This window comes from Coccomyxa subellipsoidea, assembly GCF_000258705.1.
Source record: "Coccomyxa subellipsoidea C-169, whole genome shotgun sequence".
Lineage (NCBI taxonomy): Eukaryota > Viridiplantae > Chlorophyta > Trebouxiophyceae > Coccomyxaceae > Coccomyxa > Coccomyxa subellipsoidea.
In genome coordinates, this window is record NW_005178026.1 from 500,114 (window position 1) to 519,166 (window position 19,053).

At 51.9% G+C, this 19,053-nt stretch overlaps 4 protein-coding genes across 4 annotated transcripts; 1 reads left to right on the forward strand and 3 right to left on the reverse strand.

The window, feature by feature from the left end:
• Window positions 1–427: 427 nt before the first annotated feature.
• On the forward strand, window positions 428–4,809 carry COCSUDRAFT_44307 (hypothetical protein; the record flags this gene model as incomplete). Its single annotated transcript, XM_005644388.1, has 10 exons — window positions 428–564; window positions 785–939; window positions 1,152–1,376; window positions 1,614–1,685; window positions 1,983–2,175; window positions 2,502–2,656; window positions 2,893–3,027; window positions 3,257–3,844; window positions 4,136–4,336; window positions 4,691–4,809. The coding sequence occupies 10 exons, from the start codon at window positions 428–430 to the stop codon at window positions 4,807–4,809; spliced, it is 1,980 nt and encodes a 659-aa protein (XP_005644445.1).
• An 889-nt stretch (window positions 4,810–5,698) lies between these two features.
• COCSUDRAFT_67633 (hypothetical protein) lies at window positions 5,699–10,437 on the reverse strand. The gene is made up of 10 exons (XM_005644389.1): window positions 9,660–10,437; window positions 9,352–9,478; window positions 8,929–9,036; window positions 8,579–8,644; window positions 8,152–8,312; window positions 7,704–7,784; window positions 7,218–7,344; window positions 6,736–6,951; window positions 6,413–6,481; window positions 5,699–5,998 (listed from the first exon to the last, which is right to left on the reverse strand). The coding sequence occupies exons 1-10, from the start codon at window positions 9,968–9,970 to the stop codon at window positions 5,852–5,854; spliced, it is 1,413 nt and encodes a 470-aa protein (XP_005644446.1). The 5' UTR covers window positions 9,971–10,437; the 3' UTR covers window positions 5,699–5,851.
• A 1,013-nt stretch (window positions 10,438–11,450) lies between these two features.
• Window positions 11,451–15,716, reverse strand: COCSUDRAFT_58138 (hypothetical protein; the record flags this gene model as incomplete). Its single annotated transcript, XM_005644390.1, has 10 exons — window positions 11,451–11,618; window positions 11,844–12,028; window positions 12,331–12,663; window positions 12,953–13,156; window positions 13,558–13,712; window positions 13,881–14,058; window positions 14,424–14,549; window positions 14,785–14,939; window positions 15,084–15,154; window positions 15,693–15,716. The coding sequence occupies 10 exons, from the start codon at window positions 15,714–15,716 to the stop codon at window positions 11,451–11,453; spliced, it is 1,599 nt and encodes a 532-aa protein (XP_005644447.1).
• A 661-nt stretch (window positions 15,717–16,377) lies between these two features.
• COCSUDRAFT_58139 (hypothetical protein) lies at window positions 16,378–17,960 on the reverse strand (the record flags this gene model as incomplete). Its single annotated transcript, XM_005644391.1, has 4 exons — window positions 16,378–16,496; window positions 16,728–16,934; window positions 17,088–17,468; window positions 17,945–17,960. The coding sequence occupies 4 exons, from the start codon at window positions 17,958–17,960 to the stop codon at window positions 16,378–16,380; spliced, it is 723 nt and encodes a 240-aa protein (XP_005644448.1).
• Between the last annotated feature and the right edge of the window lie 1,093 nt (window positions 17,961–19,053).

Genomic DNA, 19,053 nt, shown 5'->3' on the forward strand with positions numbered 1-19,053 from the left:
GGGATCATTTCGGAATCCTCTGAGTCGTAGAATTGTGTCTCAAAAGGGTTAATTTGACATTATATTGCACGTTTCGGCCATTCCACAATCGCAGATATTAGCACGGAGAAGAAAGATTGGATCATCCCTTCTTCTGATGAGCAATCGCAAATAAATACATGTTGTAGAAGTGGCACTTCAGTGCGTGCTTGACTGGATTCCCTTTGAGATTACTCCAGCTTCAGTACATCCCGATGGACGATCCAAACTCTTCTGCCATTTCAAGTGCGATCGACACCCAAGATCCACTCCCTCAGGCCCCAAGAAGGGACTGCCATGCACATTCCTAGTATGTGCGGGCACTTTGCCACTGACAAGCTCTTCCCAACTTCCCACAGGGGCCCGGCCGGTCCAGGCGAGTCCGGTGGGCTGGAAGATTCACTACAACATGCTGGAGCGATTCAAAGAGCGAGGCTATCTTGCGTACGAAACAACATGCACCTGCAGTGTGCACATACTGTATGGCCCCCCTTGTGGGGGTCCACACCAGATGAAGCTGTGGGTGGAGGAGCATGGACCTCACAAGTGCGCCGCATCACGTCCTCTGACCTAGTTTTCGATGCCTGCGGTTAAAAAGTTAGTGTGGATGACCCTCCTTTTAGATGTGGCCTCGCTTGAGGGTGTCATTCTTCATTCTGAAGCAGCTCGGTAAATGGTACATATGGTACATATGATATGGAGGTAAACACACCTAAATGAGCTATCACTACTTGACGGTTCTGAAACAATGCATGCATGTGTGCAGCCCAGAGTATTTACCCCTGGGGCCATTGCCAGATGAGGAGTACCCAGATACCTTGGACATGCATGGGCGAAGGCGCCACCCTGGGTACAAGAACTACACGGCCCGGCTGCAGGGCCTGGGGTTCTACACAAGGATGCACCAGCTGCAGAAAGCAGGTGTGCAATCTTGAATGTCTTTGGTTCATGGTTCTTAATGCCTTCCATGCCCAGCAGGAGCTTGTAACTGTCACGTGTACAGTGGGTAAGCCTGTCAGCCATTCGCTGTATCTGGGGGCGAGAAGGGTCTGCCTCGCAATGTTGCTGGGTGACAAAGACCTTCAACAGTTTGCAACAGCCTTCTTCGCCAAGAGAGCAACTTATGCATGCAGGATTTTGCCTGCCAGACGAGCAGCAGAAGGTCTGGGATGAGATTCTGAGGCAATCGACACCACCAAAGCCAGCAAAAGGGGCTGCGCAGAAAGGCAAGCGCAAACGCAAGCGCGAAGCCTCGGTCATCGAAGTCAGCGACAATGAGGAGTCTGCCTTGAAACCTGAGGTGGTCGAAGATGAAGGCGACAGTGTCATTGAAGAGCTGTCGGGCGCCTCTGCACAAGGTGACACATATTAGAATGTTTGCTAGGCTTGACAAGAAAAGGATAGTACCCTGATGTGTCAACCAGCTGATCAGCCGAGGCACCATCATATGCATCAGCCCCTGGCGTCAAATCAACAATCTTACTGAAAGACCGTGCACTAAATTTACTTGTGAATGCTGCAATATGATCTGAAAGAGATTTTCTTAAGGATAATCTTCAAGGAACAGTAATAGGCTGTTCCTTGTGGGCTGACAGGGGCTGAGGAAGGAGCAGCAGCAAAGGACGATGGAGACAGTGCTGCTGAGTCATCAGCTGGAGAGGGCATAGGTGGGATGCACAATTACACACTCCTCTATGGCAGCCTAGAATCCGAAGCTTGATAGCTTCTACACCCTTGCATGTGCTTATTTCAGCCTCTGCTAACGGAGGCACCCACAATTCATACAGGGCGCACGAGTATACTCGTTAATGGCCAGTATGGCCTTGGCAGAAACAGGCACTCGGACATGCAGAGCTCGAGCGCCTTGGTCAGTGAACGATCCATGCAATTGTCCATCAGTGCGCAGAGCTGCGCGCAATACAAAGTTCCTGTGTTGCACTCATGCTGCGTGGCTGTGCAAACAGGACATCGGCCAGTGCAGCCAATTCCTGCCGGCTGGACAGGCTCCTACGGCATGTTGGCTGGCACAAACAAGCGTGGATGGCTTGACTACACAACAACATGCACCTGCCGCAACGAGAAAGGGAATGTTGTGAAGGGGCGTGTGGACATACCACACAAGATCAGGAAATGGGCAAAGGAGCATGGGGACCACAGGTGAGACATACGCATTCTGATCAGACAATTTGCGCTCCATTTTTTTTGCTTGTGACTTGTGTACCAGTATATGCAGTCTCATATGTACCGTAGTCGTGCTTCGGCAAAGAACACTCACATGCAGAGTGGAACGCACACAAGAGTGGACGAGGCACGGCGCTGACTGAGCACACTCTCGACTTTAAGTCTTGCAATTCTTGGGATCCACGTACTAGAGGATATCTTCCCCTTTGGTTGACGGTTTTCCCGGGGGATTCCTACGGGGAGCGGCATCATTGCAACCCTGCGCTCAAGAATGAAAGTGTAAATTGGGTGATGTCATGCAGGCCGGAGTACAGAGCGTTGAAACCTCTGCCACATGAGCGCTACCCAGAAAACCTCAGATCCGGCCAACGGCAGAAGCATCTCGGGTGGCAGAAGTACCAGGAGCGCATGCAGTCCCTGGGCTTCTACACATCCGTCCACATGCTTGAGAGCGCAGGTTCGTTACGTGCTTTGCTTGTCTGTCGCTGAGATTGCAAGATTCTCTGAACGTGCCATGCATGATTGGTGCGCACAGCATGCTATGTGATGCAGGCCCTGCTGGCTGCATGATCTAGCAAAGCGTCCACAGCAGCTGCCAGATTTGAACTTGCTACTACATTTTGCATATCTTGCGCATCAATCATGCTGGCGCATGATTGGCATTCTTAAGAAGCACTGGCATGTCATACTCAGGGTTCCGACTGCTAAAGCAGCAGCAGAAAAGATGGGACGATCTGCACAACAGGGCAGAACAGGAGGCCAGCAGCGACAAAACGGAGTCAGGCCTGGAGGAAGGTGCAGAGGGCAGTGAAGACGAGGAATCATCAGGTGGGTTCAACTGCAGATTGAGCTGTTCTTGGAGCATTTTGCAGGGTTGTGTACAATTTTACTTCTTTAAGTTTGTGCCTGTGTCGCTCTTTCTCCACGCTGGATGTGCAAGTGGTGTTCAAATCCTGACTCACATGGAATAGTGTCTTGTTTCTCTTTGTCCTAATCTGCCAAGATAAAATGTCGATTAAAGTATTGAAAGTACCGAGACAAAGAGTCAACACCGCAGGCACTCAAGGCAGCGCCAAGAGGAGAAAAGTTGCCGCCCCTGACGAGGCGCCAGCCGCGGCAGCCCCACGCATAAAAGCCGAGGCTCCTGCAGCGGCAGATTTGTCAGAGACGCCAGCTCAGGCCGACAGGAACCAGCACAGGAAGCTGCATGCAGCTGCACCGCGCACTGCCGCAGCCAGCCGCCAGATAGGCGCAAAGAAGAGGAAAACTGCGGCACCGGCCGACGCGGCTGCGGCCGCAGCCGCACGCGTAAAGCCCGAGCTGCGCGAGGCAACGCCGTCACTGGACGCGCCGGCTCAGGCCGACAAGGGCAAGCAGCGGGCGCTGACACCACAGATACACATGGATTCCGAGGAGGCGGGGCCGAGCGCGCCGCCTGATCAGGACGCGCGCGCCGGCCCCAGTGGTCCACCCCGGGCGGCAGCCCCATTACCCCATGCTGCCGGGCAGGCCCCAAGTATTAAGCGGGAGGATGTCATAGATCTGTCAGCGGACAGCCCCAGAGCATCCAGCAGCACGCAGCTGCCTGCAGAGCTTGCAGCAGGGCTGCAGACTGCGCATGTTGTGCCTGATCAGGGCAAGGCAGGTGTGTCTTGCTGTGTCTTCACCTGGGGTCCCTGTGAATTGACAACATGCATCTAAGATGCGCTGCTCAATTTATTGTATTGTTGCTGCATGACAAGCACTTGAAAGCCCTTTGCTATCTTGTGGCGCTTGCTCTGTATTGATGTTAGTATATCTCTTCGTCTAAATTGTTCTGCAGCGCAGCCTTTAATCTCTTGCATGCAAGTGTATAATCCAGGTGACTTGAAGGATACTGCACATACTCGGCTGACTTCATGTGCCCATGGCAGTGACGATGAATCTGTGGCGGCAGGTCACGAGGCAGGGAGCGTCAGCTGCCAAGAGAGCTTACTTTTGAAGCAGGAGAAGCGCCTTCCAGCAGCCAACGCTATGCTGCCCCCTGCTCATGCGCATCTGGCACTCGGCGTGCCCTCTGGCGAGTGCATTAGAAGAAGCACCCTCAGCGATGTCGTCGCTGACATCACCAGGGTCAGGGGAGAGAAAGAGCAGATAGGTGAGCACCCTCCTGCAGCTTCCCTGGTCGGCCTTATCCAAACAGGATCACTTGTGTGACAATGGCGCTTTCTAGCTAAAATCCTCAGCTTGACAGTGATGCGGATTTTAGTACCTGCCAGTAACCGCCTGCTGCCGCTGAGTGTTCTGCCAATTGCCTGTGCAGCTGTGACAGCTTCAGTGCTGCATGCAAGAACAGAGAGCGCGGGTTATCTGAGCTGCGCTGAGCTGTGAGCCCTGTCAGGGTTGCAGCATTAAATTTCTGTTAGGTAGAATGTTTGTCCAGCAGTGAGGGGTCTGACAACTTGTAGGAATATTACCAGTTTGAAGGTTTGAGGCTTGCGTTTGACTGCAGCTGCGCTGGTTGAAATGAAGCACCACGCTGAGGAGAGCAAGAGGCTGCGAACCTTGAACTCACTGAAGGACGCAGAGATCAGATCCCTGCGCAGCCAGCTGGAGATCCAGCAAGCCTGACGTGGCCCTCTTCTGCTGTGATCAAGCTTATGAACCATTGCGTTTAAAGCTTTAAGGACGCACACACCACTGGATGTTGCTTGCCAGAGCCTGAGCTCAAGCTCGAGCCGCTCATGATGGTCATATGCTTTTATGACACCATTGTGGTCCGACAACTTGTTGAACAATACATACTTTAAACATGCCATTATAATATGTTTTCGGTCTTGCAGTTTGTAAATTTGCATGACCTGCAAGGCCGAAGATCTTCTATATAGAAATTAGATGAAGCACCTGGAGTGATCTAACGTGGGTGTACACAGCAAGATGCAGGGCCTGTCATGCACACTCACTGATTTGTTCATTGGCATGTATCTATGGGCTTCAGGGAGTCTACACGCTAACATTGCATCTAGTTTACACCCATGGCACGTCAATCCCAGAACGCTCGTCATCGTTCCAAAGGCGCCCAGGCACTGAATGCTCAAGGACAGCAACAAGCGCACACTTGTTACCTGCATGGCGAGTGCTATAATCAAAATTTTCTCCCAGTCTGTGGCGGTACTTGGCCAGATGGTTGGCTCTGGGCTGTTACATGCATTCATCAGGAGGCCCTTGTGCTCTTTCAGCGATTTCTTGGACCTGATGTCCCACAGCAGGGGCTTGGGCTTCTGGGATGTCCATGTTGGGTTGTTGTCCACCGCGTACCATGCAGCATTAGGCGGATATTGGCGGTGCTGCGCTGTGTTGAGGGGTGTACTGTTGGGAACGGGGAGATCGTCGCCGTCGATGTCCTTCTTGTAATCAAGCTACATTCTATGCTATTGAGCCATGCACTCGGGGTTTGCGATCGCCCGAACACCTTGTGTAGCACAAGGTGTGCCCTCTTATTCAGCATTCCACCGATATTGCGCCAGTACGACGAGCTTACAAACACATCGATCTTGTGCGAAGCACCACTCTAGCATTGTCAACAGGAGCTCATGGTGAGATTCAACACAGCTCGACTATGACACCCCTCCTTCTGGTTGACAGAAACGCGTAGGACTTGAAATAAATATTTTCAATTAAGTAATCGTCGGCCGTGGAAGCTGCCATCATGGCCAGTGCCTTCATTGGTGGCTGCATCAGAGATGTCTGCAACCACGTCCTGCTCCCACATTCCCCCAGCCGCCCTCGTTCCCACGCAGCTCTGCCCCACGCAACCCTCCTGCAGGGCACATCGTGTGCTCAGTATGCGGATCTTTGCCATCAAAAATACTGTCCGGGTCTTCAAGAGCATCATGTATGCTTTGGCAAAAGGTTTCCCAATCCAGCATCCTCAAAGCAGTGCCTCAATAGATCATGCAATGCGTGTGTTTTGGGCAGGTGGCTTGCGCACTAGCAAGACTTGCCAGCTTGAAATGCTAGCGAAAAAACTAGTGCAAGACATTGGCTGGCTGTCTGATTTACTGCTGCTGTACTAGAGGTCTGCTATGCACAAGTGATGCTGTGAAACTCTGCTGCGCGATGTAATCGACAAGAACGAATGTTCTCAATTGCCAGTATTAAGATCTTTGATTCAAGGGTGCAGCAAGCTGCAGGCCATAGTGATTTTATGATGATGCAGGAGTGAGGAGCACACCTCCTCCGGCGATACTTCGGCTTCTGCCACATGGCTGGCATGTCCTGGCTTGGCAGTCTTCTTGGAGCCCTGCCGCAGCCACACCACAACCGCCTCACCCACACTGGCTTTGCTCTCTCCAACAGAAGTCCAATGCTCACAATGAATACTGACAGGGCTCACAGCTCAGCGCAGCTCAAATGACCCGCGCTCTGTGTTCTTGCATGCAGCACTGAAGCTGTCACAGCTGCACAGGCAAATGGCAGAACACTCAGCGGCAGCAGGCGGTTGCAGGCGGGTGCTAACATCTGCATTACAGCAGAATCCGCATCAGATAGCCGTACCTTAGGATGCACAACCGCAGCATGGGCTGCAGGTTTGGCAGCAGCCTTCTTGCCCCCCTTCCCAGGAGGTCCCCCCTTGTTTGTGGGTATCCCCTTGCTGGCAGGGACCCCCGCCTTTTTGTGGGGGTGCAGTGCCTCCCTCTCCTCCAGCTCCAGCTCAGTCAGTTCCACGTCAGCCTCCATGTCAGCTGCCACATGCGCAGCTTGCCCCCGCACCTGGCACCACAGATTGCTTGTACATCAGTTCAGCCCTGGAATTACTGGCTTGAGGGGTGGGTTGGACCCCTCAAGTGAGAAGGTGAAATGTAAAACGCAAAAAAAGAGAAAGAGGGAAGGGAATAATACCATGCGCAAGCGCAAGCCATAGTCACAAGCATGTCACAAAAGCTTTGATGGATCACCAAAGTTAGAGTCGGGCTGGCTACCTTTGGCATGCAAGTCAGGGCAATCCTGCCTGGTATAGGCTTTGTCTGGCTAATCACCTGGTTCCCATTGAAAATGGAGGATATGATGGAGTAGAGGTCTGCATGGTCTGATGACGCGTCCAGAGCAGTGCTGCGGTCTTTCCTGTACAACCCATAGCGCATCCACTCCACTACCTTGGACCACCTGGCAGCCGAATGACCCATTCAGAATTTTTGAAGCAGAAAATTTCAAGAAGGAAGCAGGATGGCCTTCAGCATGAGGATAAGGATGTGGTGAATTGGCTATATCCGCAACCATCGTCCAGGAATGCGCACACACTTGCGCAAGATCTTCGACCTGCTATGGTCTTATAAGACTTGGACTTGTGCGCTGAAGGGGAAATTCCAGCCAGTGATTCTGAGCACAGGTGATGCATGAAGCAGCAAGTACTTTTACACTGTAACTATTGCTAGAATCCCCTTCCCGAAGCACAGAAGGCACAACGGGGAAGCTCTGCACTTTCAGGAGCGAGAAGGGAAACGGGGAAAATCAAGGGCGCTCACCTGGAGTGGTAAGATGACACAAAGTAGTCTGCGCGTGCTAGCACCTCCATATCCCCCAGTATGTCCAGAGTCGCCACACACCTGCAGCAACCATGCCAACTGCTGAGCACCCGCTGCTATCCAACCCAGGCGACCTCGACTTGTGCATTTTATACCCGCAAGGACCCCCTTCCAGGCGTGTGTTTTTACACAGGTCCAAGATTGTCCAACTTATTGACAAGGTGAGCCATGCATGCTGGGCGGGGGCATGCGCAGGACTTGTTGTATTTTGCGGTCTATTACTCTACTTCCAAATTCCCTAAGTAACTGCCAATTCATCTTCCCTTCATCTTTCTTTATTTCCATAGACCATGAATGTCAACAGACCTGAGGGCTTTTGTTTTCACGACACCAGTCCAGAGACAAAGTCAAAGGTCACGGGATGAATCAAAGCAGGAGGGAACGCCACCTGGCATCCTGGTCAAGAGCGTTAAATCGCTCGCGGCTGTAACCCTCCGGGGAGGGAAAGGGAACCCCGAACTCTGCGTGACACCCAATAGCTGCCTCTGCAATTTCCGCTGCCTCCAGCAGCAACTCTTGCTGATCCCCAGCAAAGATGCATGTGCCCCCCTGTCACCCAGGGCAGACACCAAAACATTATCAGCCTTTGCCCCTCTCTTCATTAAGTACTTTGGACACAAGCACGCGTGAGAATAGGCCTTGAGGCTGTGAATCCTCCCTGTAACTAGTGGAGATATTGAAGGGCTGGGAATACCTGAAAAACAATGCCAAAGGTGTTGCTTGAAGTACATAGTCTCAAAATTGTGCAAAACTAATCAAATTACAAGCGTGTGAGCAGGCAAGACGAAAGTGAAGTTGCAGTGGCTTGAGCACACCTTGACGTGGGGGTACGCCTTCCTAAAGGTGTGTATATAGTCCCCAGGCAGCGTCGTGGGCCGCCCCTGTTCATATCAGCACAGAACAAAATCAGGTCAGATCCACCGAGCTCATCCCTTACAGTCTAAAACACAACGGCTGATCAACTAAAATTCTAACATTGTGAAGGTTCCTCAGTGTCTGTGCAGCCTGCCATTAGTCTGCCTGTATATGCACTGGACTGCCAAGCTTGAGCAGATTGCCGGCCAGGCCCCTTGCAGAAAGCTCTTCGTTGTTGTTCAAACTTGAATTTCAAGTTTGCATTTGCGAATGTTAAGAGGCGCGCCTGAGCCTTGTCAGCCTGCGCCACGTCGCCGCCGCGGATGTGGAATGCTATGGTCGGCTTCACAGCAGCGTGCAGCTTGGCAATGCGCTCCGAGTCTATCCAGTCCCACACCCACTTCCTGTACCACCACGCCTGCACATGCCGGCACATGTTCGCATGCTGGTTTTGCGGGGTACTTACTGTACGAATATTACCGATAGGTAGTACTACTTCCTAGCTGGCTTCAGCTGCTGTGCCCTTGGCTTCTCATGAGGATCACAGCGTGCAGCTGCAACATAGCTGTTTGTGAAGCATCAGAATGCTGAGGGTATGGTCATCAGGCTTCGCCCATGTGCAGCCAAGGACAACTGTGTTCAAGCGGTCTGCTGGTCCTTGCAAATTGCCTTGCACTGATGGCGGCATGCTCTGAGCAGTTGTGAGAAGGAAAGGGAAAAGGGGTACTCGTACCCTTTGGATGCCGATGAGGTCCAGATGGTAGAAAGGGAATTTGAGGGTGTTGTATATGAGCTGGTCTATCTCATAGAAGGTCACTCTCCGGCAGTTGTCCCCCGCTGCTGCCTCCTTTGCTGCAGACCTGCAGCAGTAAAAAGTTTCCTTTGTCAGTCTCATTAGCATCCCAGCAGACAGGCGAAAAGCACAGTGAAATTAGGCCTTGCACTATCGATCCATCTGACAGGCATTTGAAGGCTGTGCATAACAGTGCTTGCAACCGTGATTAGCATGTACACTTCGATTTAAAGACGTAGCAGGCTTACCAGGGTACCAAGTGCTCGTCATATCTGAAGAATTCGTGGAATCCGCCATCCTGAGCGCAGGTGTAAGGGAAATTCGTGTTGTCAACGTAGAGGGTGCCGTTCTGCTGATAGAAGATGGGGATGGCGTGCATGAGGTAAAGCATGTTGGTGGCGAAGCCCTCATTCTGAAGTTCCACGACTGTGCAGCCTTGGCCTGCTGGGATGCTGTTCAGGAGCAGGAGCAGGGCTGCAATCAAACCACACCCAAGCCTTGGGCGGCCACGAGTTGAGCTCGTCCTCCATCCAACATCGTACTCGAAAATGCCAAGCATGGCGTCGATGGCCTTCTTGGCATCGAGGAGTGGCCTTCTCAGAGGATCATCTGCCTCAGGGTGCTCTGCTAAATGGGTTGCGGTGTATTATGCTGTGTCAACCAAAGGGTTTCTAGGTATGGTATTGGAAATATCTCCCTAAATAACACTCTAAAGGGTGCGGTGGACTCTCAGCAATGGTGAAATCAATGTTCGATAAGGCTTAGTAACACAGCTTTTGCACCAGCTTTAAGAGTTAAAGCACCCGCAGGATGCGCACTGTATAATTCACTAAAGCCAGGTACTTGGAAAAAGATTTAATTTCGACCCACAGACTTGAAGATCTGTGTGACAGTGAACCCCAAGTTAGTTCGCCTTGCTACTCGATCTTAGGTGGCAGCCAAATTCGCAGCAAACATGATGTAATACCCTGTCCGTGTCTTGCGATCGCATGCAGTACTTCAACCAGAATCGAGTTTGCAGGTTAACCGATGCCAACAGCCGATAACTCGCACTCCGTTGCGTTTGAAGTCTTCGGACAGAAATGGACCGGTCGACGACGGCATCCATTTCAGAACTCAAATTCGAAGTTGGACAGCTGGAAAAGTGTCAGACGCAGCTCGATAGTCAGGCAAAGACGTATATGTCTTGCACTCACATTAATGAGTTTTTAGCATGCAGAGCGATCAATACACAACTTCCCATATGGCCATGACGTCATTATTATTATTGTTATTATTACAGGTCGGCTAACCCAAAGCCAGAGGCCACTGGCATGGCATAGGGCATACACCCAGGGCGTCTGCAGCCACATCTGCGGGGCCTTCATTAGTCTGCAGCCTATCACTCACTCATCATATACATGCATGCACTCCCTGCCCCGGATGAGTACCCCTCTATATCCAGGGCCTCTGGCCTGCCAGCAACGCAACACCATCGTAGGTGACGTTGAGGGCATCTTGCAGGAAACCCAGAGTTGGGCAGACAATCACAGACAAACATGTGTGTAGTCAATCACACACAAGACAAACCGTGGTCATCATAAAGATAGACATTGAGCTGAAGTCACCGTGCGGACAACAAAAAATTTATAGGTGACACGAGGTCAACAAGGAAACTGTCCACAAGACGGTGGATCGCAGGCAACTGATCAGGAACCTCTGACATGACATCGTCTCTCAGAAAAGATGCGGCTCGCTCAAAAGGCGACAAGGCAAGGAACGCATCAAACAACGTCATACTCCTCGATGGTTATAATGGTGTGCATGCGCGATTCCAATGCATTTCCCATACGGACCTTCAATTTGAGAGTTCAAGGGTCCCTGACCATCGTCAATACCTTCTGGCATGTGGCAAAATCTCTCAAGCACAAGCCTCATGAGGGGACTGCAGTTATACAAGCACAGGCTGCGATTGACTGGGGAAATGAAGTCAAGACAATCCCAGCTGCCAGATCTTATTGAATATTGCTGGGTGGAATGGTTCAAGCTTAAGCGTCTCATCAGGATTGCACGACTTCCAGCTGGCTTCGTAGGGACTTGTTCTCTTCGTCCTTCAATGTTAGGAGCCTCTCATTCCTTGCCTCTCTGACCCTTGCAGCATGCAGGCACTGCAGGATCTTGTCAAAGTCCAAGCCGATTCCAGCCGCAGCAATCTGGGGCTTAAGTTCCTGCATGCGCCACAACAACAGATGGGTGCAATTCCCACAGCTGCTGAGCTGCCACCTGGGTAATGAATGGGTAATCATTATTTAGTTTTAGACAGTCAGAAAACCGGCCGGACTGTCTCTGCCAATGACTGTTACTAAAGTCAAAGTGTTGTCAAAGTGCCACAAAGTGCCGCGGCAGCAATAGCACTTTGCTGATCAGCAGGCTAGTGGAGGATATAAATGCACCTTGAGCCTGGTGATGTCAGCGATGACATCTTCGAGGGTGAACGCGCCGATGCGCTCGCTGGACGGCACGCTGAGCACGAAATGCCCAAGAGGCGGGGGAAGCGCAGCGTTGGCGGCACCTGCAGGTGGCTCCTGCCTCGCAGCCCGGCTGCTTACGGGGACATGGCCTTCTGCCAATGCATGCCCTGCCAACGATCAGATCATCCCTTTGCAGCTTCTGAGGCGTTCAAAGCTAATGACCATCAAATGTGAATGTTGAAACGGTTGCCAATGCTCCCAGCAATGAGTTTGTCATGCCATTTAGCAGTCATCCAATGGAAGGCAGCACTGAGACATAATGATCAGTGATCATTGCAAGAATCCTTCACAGGCCAGTAGATCTCTCCTGCAGTGTGCCCGTCCCGCAGACGAGCAGAGGCCAATGCACCCATTGCAATGCAGAATGAACACTTAAGAGGTACTCTCAGAGAATGACAGCATGGTTCACCTGCACGGCCCTGACCAGGCACTGCAGTCTGCAGCCCAGCTGCAAGCTCTGCAGGCCGCTGCGTGCTGCTGGAGGCTTTTGGGCTGTCATCTGACAGGTCCACAACCTCAATATCATCCCTGCGCATGGCCTGCCCGGGGGCACGGGTGAATCGGGCAGCCGCCCGGGGTGGACCACTGGGACGGGCGCGCGCGTCCAGATCAGGCGGCGCGCTCGGCCCCGCCTCCTCGGAATCCGTGGGTATCTGCGGTGTCGGCGCCCGCTGCTTGCTCTTGTCAACCTGCGCTGGCGTGTCCGGTGACGGCGTCGCCTCACGCGGCTCAGGCTTTACAGCTGCGGCACCAGCTGCTGCATCAGTTGGTGAGGCGGCTCTCCTCCGCTTTGGATACCTCTTACGATCTTCGAGTGATCACTCTTGTTAGCAAACAATCAAGGACACAGCACTTTATTATTAGCATATAATGTGGAAAGTAGGACAGGACATGTTAATCGGCAGGGCCTTGAGGTTGTATCTTCGCAGAAAACAAGCATGCCATGTCCCAAAAGCGAATGTGTTACAAGCAGGATGTGTGGACCTTTGTTCATGCAAAGAGCTGTTTGCATGGGTGACGCATGCGTTCACCTGCTGATCCTGCCTCAACGCCGCCCTCAGCAGCCTCCACCAACGCTGACTGCTCCTGCTGGCTGCTGTCTTCAGAAGATGCTTGCCGGCCCCGCTTCCTCTTCTGCCTTGGGCCATCTGCGCTCTTCCTCTGCCGCGGCGCCTTTGCCTCTCCCTTGCGAAGGTCGTCCCACATCTTCTGCGCCTCTGGTGGCAGGCAGAACCCTGCAAGCATCTTTCCCGGTTTTAATAAGACGGCTCTGGCAGCCGCGGTGTCAGAATCTGTGCCCCATCGTTATCGCCAGTACTTGCAGTAATCCCACTGTAATAACGTGACATTGATAGCACACGGACGCTCTCAATTACAGCAATTTTATGCCAAAGCCAACCGTGTGACACTGACGAACACAATGCTATTGTCCGAACTCAGGGAAGCCTTTGCGCCTCCTTGTGGGTGGATTTTGTCATGTCAACAGAACCCACATAAAAAGACATGGCATCGGGACTATTGCAATCATCACTTATGAGCACTTCCGCCGGTGGTGTGCTGCTGTGCTACTTTCGTCTATGCAGGCCAGGAAAAGGCATGTCATCATAAAAAGCATAGCAGCAAATTATGCGCGCACCGGCTGTCTCCAGCATTTGCACAGAGGTGTAGAACCCCAATCTCTGCAGCCGCTCTCGGTAATCCTTGTAGCCTTGATGGCCGATCCGCTCGCCTAGTGTGAGCGTGTTTGGATATCTCTCCTCAGGCCGCGGCTCCAAGTCTGCGTATTCGGGCCTGCAAAGAAAAGCCTTTTGGTCCCACAGAAAGTGTCGCGCCAGACCATCATGTTGCAATATGGCATAGTCACAGGTGTGAACCTCCCACGCAGACTGAAGCAGAAATATAGCAACACCGCAGATAGGATGCATTATACAAGCAGAGGAGGCAGAGCCCGCGTCTGACCTGTGGCCTCCATGTTCTTCCCACCACTTCTTGACTGTGTGGGGACCACCATCAGAGATCTTTACTTTGCCGCAGCTGCACACTGTCTTGTACACCAGGTACCCATGGTTGTTTGAACACTTCAGGCGCCCATAAAATGCCTCCCATCCGTCAGGATTGACTTGGACCTTGGGGACGCCTGCACGCAACAAAAAATCAAGTAGAGTGGTCCGCACATAAAAATTTGCTTTTAATTCTAGTGTGTCCCTTCATCTTTTATTTGCTGTTGCAACGAGCTTCATAGTCCCTAGTTTTCTAGTCGGTTTGGATCTTATCTGGGCAGACCATAATAACGTGGAAAACTTTTTCCGCACCACTCTGAGTGCTAAACCACCGAATCCAACGTCAGAACCATTGATTGTGTGACGCCTTGCAGGTACCTGGACTCTCGATTTGGAGAACGCAAAACACATGATTGGCATATGCATGCCCCTCAGCAAACTGGGGAGAGAAGTTGGTGATGTGCTAACAATGGTGTCAAAAAGCTTAATTAACCTTGCGCACTTGCGTCAGGCAGCACTTCCTCCACTTCCTCCACGCTGCCTTCTGAGTCCTCAACTTCCTCAAATTCCTTAGCAATCCCACGCCGCTCGTCCCACAGCCTCTGCTGCTCCTTGGGCAGGCAATATCCTGCAACCCCACAGGGCCATTCGTGAGAAACACCTGTTGCCTTTGTTGTCAGCACATCGCTGCAGTCAAACCTTTGGTGTCAGTCGCGGCAGGGGCTTTATAGTACTTTGCCTTCCCATGCCAGCCTTATGGACGGATCAGGACATCAACATCACTACATCAGTGCCCACTGGGATGAGATACAGCAAGAAGTCACATGTTAGCGTTGCTTGGGAGAGGCACCAGATATGAGCACCTGCTGTCTCCAGCATGTGGACACTAGTGTAGAACCTGAGTGAGCGCATGCGCTTGGTGTACTGCTTGTAACCAGGCTGCTTGGTGCGCTCGTTTTTCGGGAGAGCATCTAAGTACTCCTCTCCTTGCTGCAGGAGCAAAGCCTTGTACTCAGGCCTGCAACACCCCCACACACTCAACAATACTCTCTGGATGCATGTCACAAGGAAGCTTCGACTTGCTTATGTGCGCAATGCCATAGCAGAAGTAGGGGCCTCAGTTGAAGGGCCCTGAAGCCTGCTCAGAATGAGAATGACTTACCTGTGAGCTGCGTGTGCCAGCGCCCATTGCTTGATCCTATGGGGCGCAGCAGTGCGTCCCTTGAATGGGTCCTGCTCGCCACAGGGGCATGCTGTTGTGTATGATAGATATCCACGGGTTTTTTCGCTTCTCAACAAGGAGTAACAAGGCTCCCAGCCATCTGGGCTGTTTTGCACGTTGCGACCTGTGAAGCAAAAGTATGGATTTGTCTCCCAGCTTGTCAGCACTCGCTCTGTCTGCCCATCTAGAGCGTAGCTACCACCTATGTTGTTCACATCTAGGCACATAGCTAGACCTTTGAGCCCAGCACGTGGCGCAGAAACCAATGACAAGACGCATATTGTGCCGGGTCGCACCGCTCATTTAGTGGGAATTCAGTAGCAGCTAGATCAAGGTCCTTCTGGATAAAGATTCTTAGCAAGGATTTGGAGAATGTTGAAGGCCTCCTGTCCCCTGCACGCGCGATTGCCTAAGATCCCATCATATATCATCAAGAAGATTCAAGACGGAATAAGACACTTACAGGGTCGATGGTAGTGTAAAAAACACCAAAACTCTCGAAGAAAGTCGCAGATTTTGAATAGGAGATGAAAGGGCTCTTTCAGCTACCCCGATCCTGTACATGGCGTCCATGGGGCTTGGGGCGAGCAATAGCTGGGAGCGATCACCTGCACCGATGCTTCTTCCCAGGATGCCAGGAGTGGTGCTAATAAAGATTGAGTATCTTTGCGTACTATATGGCCGTCTTACGTTCGCCGTCTAAACAAGCGCTACATGCAATGGCCGTGTCCTACATAGATACGAATGGGATGCAGTATTTGGCCTTCAATCAGGCAGAGGCAGCCTCGATTCTGTAATGCACGGATGCACCACAAAGAACAATGGGACTTGATCCTGCGATGCAGATCAAGTATAGATTAAGGGCTGCATGGACTCCTGAACAGGCTCCTGCATTTCTATATCTCTGCTGTTTCTTGGCTGTGTGTGGACTGCGTCAGGATCAAGACAGTGCGCATGCAGAGGGAGAAGGATCCACTTACATTGTGTAGATTACTTTCCTCAGTGACAGATAAAAAGGACAATAGGAACCGGTCTCTGCGCCAAAGAAATCTACAATGTCAAATACTATCATATGTCACACGGTCCTGAGAATGGTCCTCGCGAGCACCATTTAATGACTAGCAATGAATTTGATCAATACTAGCGAGAACCTGAAATACAGTGATGTGGACCTCCTTGAAACATTAAAATTACTGTCATCAGCCCAAAGGCACAAGAAGCATGGCAGGCCGGCTCATGCACGCTGGATTTCCAGCTGGCTACGCAGGGATCTGATCTCAGCGTCCTTCAGTGAGTTCAAGGTAAGCAGCTTCTCCCTCTCCTCAGCGCGGCGCCTCATTTCAGTGAGCGCAGCTGCATGCAAACGCAAGACTCAACACTAAATTCACAAATGGGTCCTTGTCAGACCCCCCTCACTGCCGGGGAAACTTGTCAAGATGAGAAATCCAACTGGAAACAATTGTTGCTGCACAAGTATTCCTGCTGGGAAAGACCACCAGAATTCTCAACTATCACACCCCCAAACGACCGCTGGGTGACGAACAATATAGATTGAAGTTTAAATCAGCGCAAGAGGGTGCTCACCCATCTGCTCTTTCTCTCCCTCGACCCCCATGATGTCAGCGACAAATCTGCTGAGGGTGCAGGTGACCTGGAGCTTGCCAGACGGCCTGCTCGGCGCTGGATGCGCATGAGCCAAGGGCAGCGCAGCAGTGGCGGCTTGCATGCGCTGCTCCCGCTTCACAGCCAGGCTGCCTTGGCCGCTGTCGCCCCCATCTGCTGCCAAGTGCCCTGCCACAACATAACGAAGACAGTGGGTGAGCCAAGCACTTACTTTCAGTTGAAAGGCACCTGAACATGTCATGGCCATGCTGAAGAAAGGAGGGTGCCCTCAGTGGCCTTCCATGGCTTAAGACCACGAGGCAGGAAAGCTGCATGACCCACCTGTGCTGGACTGATTCAGTCCTACTGCAATCTCTGCAAGCAGCTGCGTGTTGGTGGAGGCCCTGGGGCTGTCTGGTGATAGATCTATGACCTCCTCTCTTTCAATGCCTCTGGCCTGCCCAGCGGCGCGGGTGGATCGGGCAGCCGCCCGGAATGGACCACTGGGGCCGGCGCGCGCAACCTGATCAGGCGGCCCGCTCGGCCCCGCCTCATCGCAGCTCACATGTATCTGCGGTGTCAGCGCCCGCTGCTTCCCCTTGTCGGCCTGAGCTGGCGTGTCGGGTGACGGCACCTCCCGCTGCTTGGATTTGATGCGCGCGGCTCCAGGCAATGCACCGGAAGCGGCGCCCGCCCGCTTCCTTTTGGCGCCCCTCTCATCGCCTACGGGACAAAAGTTGCATTCATAGCAATTCGTCAAAGGTTGCACATCTCCTGCATATGCCCAGATTGAGGGCTGCAAGGTAGAAGGGATCAGAAGCGTGGGCATAGCGCATGAGGGATTCACCTTGTGCTTGAATGTCTTGCAGCTGCTCTGCAAGACTGCCTTCTGTGTCTTCAATCACCTGGGGTTTTGCGTTGGATCCGCTGCTGACCTCACACACACACAAGCTCCTCGCTTTGGATCATTCTTTTCCCATGCTCTCTGGGCCTTTTTCGGCAGGCGATATCCTGTAAAAGTTCACATGTCATGGCTCAAATTAAGGCAAAAGTTGATTTAGCCATTGACAGAAGCTTGAAATCATTGTCCAATATGGATGAAAGGTCAAGCACAGAGTGGGAGTCTTGGATACACAAAGCCAAAAATTTAAGAGTTTGCATGAAAATCATGCGTTATACGGTGCACAGGTCATCCCTACCTGCTCTTTCCAGCATGTGAACAGTTGTGTAGAACCCATGCGTTAACTGGATGCGATCCTTGTATTTCTGGTAGGCTAGGAGGCTTTGACGACCATTGGTTTTTAGGGCGTTTGAGTACTGCTCGTCATGCAGCGGCAGAAGTGCGTTATATTCAGGCCTGCAACACTCCAGGAAATCTTAGGTCTGCTATATGTGGCAACATGCAAGACAACTTCCTAGCTTCCCTTGCATCCTCTTGCAATGTGATCCTTGAAGCCCAAATGCATGTGCAACAGGGCATCACCTGTGATCGGCATGCGCTAGCGCCCAAAGCTTGAAGAAATTCGGCGCAGCTAGTCGCTCCTTCTTGCCACAGACGCATGTCGTCTTGTAGAAGAGGTATCCCTTCGATTTGGTGCTATGCAAGTTGCGATAACAAACCTCCCAGCCATCCGGGCTTCTTTGCACAGGAGGAGAAACTGTGCAGCAGGCATAGGGCTGCTTTTGCGAACAAGTACACTGATCTGCAAGCAAACTTGTCTCACACGACTGCATTGTGGCAAAACCCAGGAGTATATGTGCAGCTTTCTTCGTAGCCCAGGACACTGTGTTGGGCAACTCACCAGAACCACTAGATAAGGTGGATAGACTCATTACAAAGATACACCGTAGTAAGCGCTCGATCAGTGAGTTCCTGAGTAGCACATGCATTTGAAAATCAAGACTATGAATCTGTGCTCAGCCTTGATTTGTAATAAACATGAAATCCCAGACAGGAAGATATTCTACTGGACAACATTGTGAGCACATGCTACGTCGTCTATACGCATAAGGAAATTAAAAAGGGCGGAATGTCTGGAGGTAAGCAAAATGACAGATCCGTTCGGGGCACAGCATCTGTGATCCATCACTGGGGATCAACCGAGTGGACTAAGACGGGCAAGAGCCTTTTCACCTAGAGCGATGACGACGTGGGCTGTTGAAGCGATTTTACCCATCCATCAATAATAAGCTGATCGAAACGACGTGTTGCTTGGCCAGACAAGACAATTACGAAGACCCAGATCTTTACAATCCGATTCTGTAAAGCGCTTGCGTTGAACAGGACTATGTATGCCTAAGGTCTCGG